Raw genomic sequence first — 8223 nt, forward strand, 5'->3', positions numbered from 1 at the left:
AAATATAACTTTTTGGGCATTTGAAAATATTACTTTTTTGCGATTTTCTCTAGAACTAACCTGCTTTAGAAGTTCGAGAATTTTCTTCACCTAAATTGCGAACAACGTCACCTGAAGAGTGGCAAAGTGTTGAGCACCGCGAGGGTGAAGAGGAGTACGGGGGGATGTAGTACACCGGTGTCTAACTTGGCGGCGCTGGCATGTAATGCTACATCGATCTGTTTCATGGCATCTCGTATCCATAGCAGCAGAGCAGAGAGTATATCACGGTGCATTATACAGGTGTGCCGACTTAGCATCTCTGTAATGCTGAAATTTGGAGGCAGATGAGTCGTAATTCTCTGGCCGCCGCCAGACGGCGCATGGTTCCAGGTACCGCACATGTGCGAATGAGTGTGATTGTGTGTATTCAGCAGCGCGCCCGCAATCCCCGCGATTGCAATCTCATTCGCACATGTACAGTACCTGGGACCATGCGCCGTCTGGCGGCGGCCAGAGAATTACGACTCATCTGCCTCAGTTTTTTGAGGGAAGTCGACGCACCTGTATAATGCACCGTGGACTGAGCATTAGCCTGCGGGGGTGCAAGAAAAGACGGAAGGGGTATCATTACGGACCACATGTGGTGCGCTCTATAGGCGACTCTAAATATTAGTGTAGCGTCTGCATATTTGCAATGAAATCATAAGAAAAATAGACACTCAACATTCATTTCTTACTTTAATAAACCATTGTAATGATCAGCATGCATGTATTATACGATCATATAGGATACACCTGATCAAGTGTATAATTAATAATTACGTTAAAGTCAGGTACAATTATATCTGTAAGCAAAAAAACAATGTTGCTAATAGCAAAAGGAATTCTTTTAATAAATTAATATATTTTTCTGGCCATTAAGTACATCGTGTTGTTATTGATCCTTTACATATTTCTTATAAAATCACTGATAATTTTTCAAAACATTTATATATCCTTTATGATAAGACATACGTAAATAGAAATAACATTATTACGCATGTCACAATTGACTTACAATTAGAATCACCTTAAAATATGCGGTGAATATACGTCATTCATTTGCAATTTCAGCCTCAGTAGCGTAACTATTTCGATGAAATCGGGTAGCTTGAGCACCCCACAGACTTTTAAAAAGTTTTCTTCACTATTAACTGCCATTTTATAATAAAATATTAACGTTCCGCGTCACGTCTCTCGTCCATCAGTCGTCCCGCTAATAACACCGGTACATTCCCGCCAATATAACTGCCTCAAAGCGTCAGGGCCCTGGCCGCTCGGCTGTGTCGTTGTAGATACGGTACTGTCTTGGCCGCGCATGCGCGAGTTACGGTGGGTCTGATCACATCACTGGTCAAGCGGAGCGTCCACAGTGGTCCACAGCAGTCCACAGTCCGCATGCGGCTTCAGTCGTCGTGTATCTCAATGAAAATATAATTATGGAAAATAGATTTCTAATTTAAATTGCATTGCAGTAATTTAAGGCTATAAGGACATTACATTACAGCCTATAAGGAGTGCCAGTGACTATCGCAGCGATACGTCAAATGTAAGTACGTCAAGTAAACGTTCAAATACTTCGTTATATTTATTTTTATTGTGTTTTATACACTACCGCTCATAAGTGTTTAGGCACTCCTCTTTTCATGTACTATTGGTACAGAATTATGTTTACCAAAAAACATTAACTCTGATTAATTAGTTATTAACAATTGTTGCGCGGGCTGATTGTTTCGGAAGTTCCCATAATGCGTAAGACAAGGAGAGTCGAACTGTGCGACAAGGACAGACATACATAACATACCACTTCTCCAAAATTTGTTAATGACTAACAATCAAACGCATAAAACTGAAATGGGAATGTAGCCAAGGCTTCACTTTACATTCGATAATCTTAAAAGTTCACTAATGAAGTCTTTAAAGTTAGTAAATTAATTATGAAAATGTTACTTGTCAAACTATTCGAGGTTATTCGCGAAATTTCGTCACTTCCATAACGCTAGAAAATTGTAGCCCCCTCAGCAAACAAGTTTCACTCCAAAAAGTTGAAAATGCAACTTTTAGCATTTTTTCTACAATTCCTATGTATGTTTTGCAATTTTGTCCCATTATTTGTGTCCCAATATTTTTGTGACCGACTGTATTTCATTTTATTCTATTTGTGAACATTTGCAATTGGATAACATAGAATCAACCTCCAGCTAGTTTCACATGCAGTTTCTCATCGGATTTTGTTCCGACTGAAAGATTTATAAACAATTATCTAAATCCTTGTTCTAAACTAACCTGAAAAATGTTGACAGGTGTCAGGTAAGTAAAAAAATATACGCGTAGAAAACCACGCGCGGCAGAAGTGAAACTTCTTGCAGTCTAGTAATGTTTAGAAGTAAATTAAGATTGGAAATGGTAAATAACCCTAATGAAGTGACAACAAGATCAGGAACAGCTCTCGATGCAGTGTTTGCAAGACATTTAGACAACATTGAATCAAGAATATTTATATCATATTTTAGCTATCACAAGCCAATTGTTTCAATGATAGAATCATAGATAATTATAGAAAAAATAATAAACGATCAAAATTTGCGACGCAAAGAAGGAGAGCGTATGGGAAAGAAAGAGACATATTCCATAGCATTTTCCATACACTCTCCTTCTTTGCCTCGCAAATTTTGATCGTTTATTATTTTTTCTATAATTTTCTAAGATTCTATCAATGAAACAATTGGCTTGTGATAGCTAAAATATGATATAAATATTCTTGATTCAATTTTGTCTAAATGTCTTGCAAATACTGCATCGAGAATTGTTCCTGATCTTGTCGTCGCTTCATTTGGATTATTTACCATTTCCAATCTTAATTTACTTCTAAACATTACTAGACTGCAAGAAGTTTCACTTCTGCCGCGCGTGGTTTTCTTTATGTGGGCCTATATTGAAAATTTAAGAAGTACATTTTGTAGATCTGTGTCAATTATATGCACTGTGAAAGTTTCATCGAAATCGGTTGATGTGGGAAAAAATGACAGGCACTGAAAGATGTAAGAATCCTTAGATTTGTTGCTGTTACAGGCCGAAAATCGTGAGAAATTGCAATTTTCACCATCTTTAAACGTTTGTAGCTCATTGCAACGTCGACCGATTTCGACGAAATTTTCAGAATATGTTTAATTGACACGGATCTACAAAACATATTTTTAAGGGTGCGGTTATAGTGGAGCGGCGAGTATCGATGATAGCGGCGGCGCGGCGAAAACAAATCAATGTAATTAAATGCAACTGTATATGGCGGAGCGGTGATAAGAGCTGTGAGCAAGGCGGCGCAGATGATAACGGCAAACATAGCGTGTTCAGCCTTAGTAAAGTACGCTTCTCGAGGAAATGTGGCACCTTGAGCGCCATGCAGAATTTTAAGAAATTGATATGATCTCCATGGAGCCTACCACATGTTCGGTTCTTTGACTTTTGCTCTCCTAAGTTGTCCATTTGGATCACTGTGCGTCCCGTCAATTATACCGGTACATTCCCGCCGATATAGCTGTCTCAGGGCTCTGCTACATCATTACTTCATCATAGATACGTTACTGTTTTGGACGCGCATGCGCGAAAAAATGTATCCCGTCTGGGCACACTAACCAACATTCGTGACAACGTTCAATACATACTAAAGCAAAAGTATGTAGTTTCTTTGTTCCTCGTTACTATCCGTTTTTGTTCAGCGCACAGCTCACGTCGCCGCCGCTCCACTATAAACACTAAACACGCACCACACGCTTTGCTCACCGCACAGCTCTCCTCGACGCTACGCTCTCCTCGCTGCTCCAACATAATCGCATACGTAGAATCACATTTGATCGGCTCTCCAGATTTCTTATGTCTTCTTTCCATCAGAAGATGAAAATCATGCCAAAAGACATCTTGTAAACCGTACTATTTTTAACGATGTGAACATTACTTTATGAAAAACAATTTTATCATGTAATCTCCTTACTTATGGTCCGAATTATGCCATTCGTGGGGCTATTTTCTCAGGGGGAACATAAGGGTTTATTGACGTCACTTTTATAAAGACCTGATGAGAATTGTAGAATTTAAAATTAGCCACTTTTTACATTTAGTAGACAACGTTATATGCAGCACCCGCCTCTTCCGATCTCGAGCGTCGAAAGTCATGAAACTCAGCAGTGCGTGTCCTTGGCAGCGACACTGTGCATTTGAGATAAGATAACAACCACTTACTGAGAATAAGCATTTAGTAGTGGTATTGAAAACGCCGATTCCTATTTATATCCCAGAGTGCATGATCTATTGTACAGGGTGTATAAAAAGGAATGGTAATCCATCCTAGGGATCTTGTTCTGTCTCATCGACACGGAGTGGGGACTGTAGTAGTAGGCTTTTGTCTATACGTATAATTCCACACAATCAAATTTTGCCAAAACTTTAACAGCTAATATACCAATAACTATTTGTTTGCGACATATGGCTTCTTTCAAACATTTTCTCTTCTCGATGAGTAGAAGGCGTTGATGTAAAAAAAACATCAACAACAATTTTCTTTGTTATAAACAATTTTGCGGCAAGTTTCTCTTACAAATGTCCACCGATCCAGAGGTGTAGATTCACCCATAGGACGGATGACCATTACTTTTTATACACCCTGTACATGTATAATCGCGTAGACAGAAAATCCAGAAACAGTTTACCAGATCTACTGTGCTCATTCTTTATTTCTGTGATATTCTTTTTAAAGTCTTTAAAAAGGGTACCGATAAATAAAATAATAATTACACTGTCCAACAAATTTCAACTTTTTTTATGATTTCAATATACTGTTGGGTCCTTCTTATAGAGTTTTTTGCGCTGATTCCGAATCTGTCCTTAATTTTTCTCCTATACGCACAGTTTTTGAAAAACATGGCTTTGAAAAAAAAAACATATTTTTCAACTGTAAACAAATATTGTGATGTTATTATAAAAGATATTGAATTGTTCTTTACAGCAAAAGATTCTGTAGACTTTCCCGAATACAATGATATCCAATATTAATACATTATGATTATTTAGACATGTTTAAACAATGATTAAAGACGGAGAGACGCCACTTTTGCACCAATTTTTGAGGATATTTTTCAATTTATCTCAAAAAATTAGGGTCCAGCGGAAAATCGAACTATACCACGCGATAGAGCAGACTTTTATCTTGAGAAACCACCCTATCAAGTTTGTAACGTCGACGTTTTTTTCGAACCAGAAAGCAAAATATCTTCGCCCGACATGAGTTTCCGCCAGTGGCGCTCGGGACGGGATACGGCGCGGCGCAGCGCACAGTGCGGACAAATGGCCTAATATTCGGCAATTTTCTCTAAATTTGGTTATTAATGTATATATAGGTAATTTATTTACAGAAAATGATATTTACCAATATAATTAATAAATTTATTAAGAAATTAACAATTTTTATTTAAACAAAAATATATTTTTAAAAACTAACAAATTTAAAACGAAATTAATAATAAATGAACCATATTTAATATTAATAATAATAAACTTAGACGAATTATAATAGTATAAACAAAATTAACAAACTTAACAAAACGCTATTCGCTATCCGAGTCATCCTCGGTACTTTGAATGTGATCCAAAACGAATCACTCAATCCCGTGATCTTGCACATTTCTGATTAAATATTGATCAATTTCAGTAAAGTCGCAAGATTTGCTTTTTCTTGTCGTTTCTCGAGATATTTCAATCTCTTTTGAATTCATTTTTTCAAAAGAAATGTATTTCATATCGTGATATACACGAATATTGAATTTTTCTGTGGCGGACAAATGGCAAAATTTTATACAAAAATCCAAATTTGTTGACGAATGTATATGTATTGGTAATTATTCGCAGAAAATGAAATTTAACGATATAACTAATAAATTTAAAAAGAAATTAACGAATTTTCCACAATACAACATAAGGGCAAGGTACGGGCACTTATTAAAAAGTTTATAAAATTAAGAGTAGCAGTTAGTTGCAGGCTAAACTATGAAATTCTTAAACTACAACAAGTAATATATCAGAATATGTCAAAATCTCAGGATATTTTTTGCCTTTCTCGAGATATGTTAATTTGAAGTTTTATATGCAAGTAATAAATAAAACCACCGTTGAAAATTTATACAAAAAATAAATCTACTTTATTAAATGTAAAAAGAATGCATATACCTTGGTGAGCATTTTCCATTATACAGAATTATTATTGCAACACTGATTTACAATTAATGTAATGTTATTTGATTTTTTGGACTCTAGAGAGTGCGGCACATGGTAAAATTTTTTATAAAAATCTAAATTTGGTTACTAATGTCAATGCAATAGTAATTATTCACAAAAAAAAATGTAACAATAAAATTAATAAATTAAAAAAAAAAAAATTAACAATATTTATGCATAAAAATTATTGTTATATGATTAATAATATCAATTACCATCTAATAAAACGTTTTGCCAAAGGAATTTATCGTACATCGTGATATACACGTGTAGTGAGATATGCCACGTTTGTCCGCACTGTGCAGCGACGGGATACGGAGCGGCGAACGACCGTTCTGGTGGTGAGCGCCACTGGTGACAACTCATGTCGGGCGAAAATATTTTGCTTTCTGGTTCGAAAAAAACGTCGACGTTACAAACTTGATAGGGTGGTTTCTCAAGATAAAAGTCTGCTCTATCGCGTGGTATAGTTCGATTTTCCGCTGGACCCTAATTTTTTGAGATAAATTGAAAAATATCCTCAAAAATTGGTGCAAAAGTGGCGTCTCTCCGTCTTTAATCATTGTTTAAACATGTTTAAACAATCATAATGTATTAATATTGGATATCATTGTATTCGGGAAAGTCTACAGAATCTTTTGCTGTAAAGAACAATTCAATATCTTTTATAATAACATCACAATATTTGTTTAAAGTTTATAAATATGTTTTTTTTTTCAAAGCCATGTTTTTCGAAAACTGTGCGTATAGGAGAAAAATTAAGGACAGATTCGGAATCAGCGCAAAAAACTCTATCAGAAGGACCCAACAGTATATTGAAAACAAATTTGGGGTGTTGGACAGTGTTATTAACCCTTAACACTCGGGTGGTGGCTCACAGTCACCACCGAAAATTGCTTCACCATTATTCAGAATATTGTTTACATTATTAGATAGGCTGGTGTCTAATCAATTACTAAACAGTCAAGTATTTATGAGGAATTATATCAATTTCAAATTAACAAAATGTGAAAAATCATAAATGGAATTATTCTAGTTCGGAAGAAATGTTCAATTTTCGAGTTAAAATAGCTCCGAGTGTAAAGGGTTAAAAGTTGTTGGATGTCTTTTTAATTAAACATGTTATTACAGATTTCAGTGTGAAAAATGTCCCTTATAGATTGGATACCGGTCGTATCGCAATTGAAATCCTTAGTTCAACTGGTCGACGGTAATACCGAGGGTGCCAAAAGAACACAGATGAATTTTCTTAGGGAATGTCCGGGAGTGTCATATTTAACTAACATAGTACAGTTAGCTGCAATGGAAACCAAGAAACGTTGCATCCGTACTGTAAATAATGTATTAAACAGTATTCCTTTTATTGGTCACCTGAAAGGTGAGTCATACTAAAATTTTTAAAACTTAAAAACATCGGAGTACAATGTTTTGTTCCTGCAGGCCATCGCCATCATGTCACTGGAAATTACAATGGCAGAAACCAAGCGTGGACTGCAGCAACTCGAAGTATAGTTGTATTGTGCTGTTATAGTGTTGCTGCTGACGCAGAATCAGAGGGTCCATGACGTGAAATTGTTAAAATTACATATACAGGGTGATTCTGGCAACTGGGACGAGTTATGTACTGCTCTTCTTCAGTAGAAGTTGAAAAAATTTATGCAAGTAAAAATCATATGTCATAATACGTCCTAACTACCTATGACCTTTTTTTTTATGTGGATGCACCGATGCACCCGTCAGATGCAATGCACTTTAATCTTTAATGCTACCCAATCTTTTTGTTAAACCAATCGATCCCTTTTGTTATTCTGCGTATAAAACTACTAGCATTCACGAAATATTTGACATCTTAATATAATGTTAATAATATAATTTTAATGAAACAGTATTGACATTACATGTAAATGAATATTTTTGTAATAAAACTGCTGTTGC

At 35.7% G+C, this 8223-nt stretch overlaps 1 protein-coding gene and 1 long non-coding RNA gene across 4 annotated transcripts; one reads left to right on the plus strand and one right to left on the minus strand.

The window, feature by feature from the left end:
• Positions 1-866: 866 nt before the first annotated feature.
• Positions 867-4004, minus strand: LOC143211174 (uncharacterized). The gene is made up of 2 exons (XR_013009404.1): positions 3465-4004; positions 867-1442 (listed from the first exon to the last, which is right to left on the minus strand). It is a non-coding gene; the product is annotated as an uncharacterized LOC143211174 (long non-coding RNA).
• Positions 1362-8217, plus strand: LOC143211173 (uncharacterized). Of its 3 annotated transcripts, XM_076428636.1 has the most exons (4): positions 6807-6931; positions 7011-7098; positions 7420-7666; positions 7729-8217. In XM_076428636.1, the coding sequence occupies exons 3-4, from the start codon at positions 7435-7437 to the stop codon at positions 7851-7853; spliced, it is 357 nt and encodes a 118-aa protein (XP_076284751.1). In that variant the 5' UTR covers positions 6807-6931; positions 7011-7098; positions 7420-7434; the 3' UTR covers positions 7854-8217. The 3 variants fall into 3 exon arrangements, with proteins under 3 accessions (XP_076284750.1, XP_076284752.1, XP_076284751.1); XM_076428635.1 differs by lacking the exons at positions 6807-6931; positions 7011-7098 and adding an exon at positions 1362-1570; XM_076428637.1 differs by lacking the exons at positions 6807-6931; positions 7011-7098 and adding an exon at positions 2823-3696.
• The last annotated feature ends 6 nt before the right edge of the window (positions 8218-8223 follow it).

The sequence above is a fragment of the Lasioglossum baleicum genome, chromosome 8 (genome assembly GCF_051020765.1).
Source record: "Lasioglossum baleicum chromosome 8, iyLasBale1, whole genome shotgun sequence".
Lineage (NCBI taxonomy): Eukaryota > Metazoa > Arthropoda > Insecta > Hymenoptera > Halictidae > Lasioglossum > Lasioglossum baleicum.

What these genes read in the sequence shown, in the direction of transcription:
- LOC143211173 (XM_076428635.1), top strand. Translation starts at nt 7,435, where the DNA reads ATGTCCCTTATAGATTGGATACCGGTCGTATCGCAATTGAAATCCTTA. An exon ending in TTTTATTGGTCACCTGAAAG is followed by an intron (nt 7,667 to 7,728) that starts GTGAGTCATACT and finishes TTGTTCCTGCAG; the next exon opens with GCCATCGCCATCATGTCACT.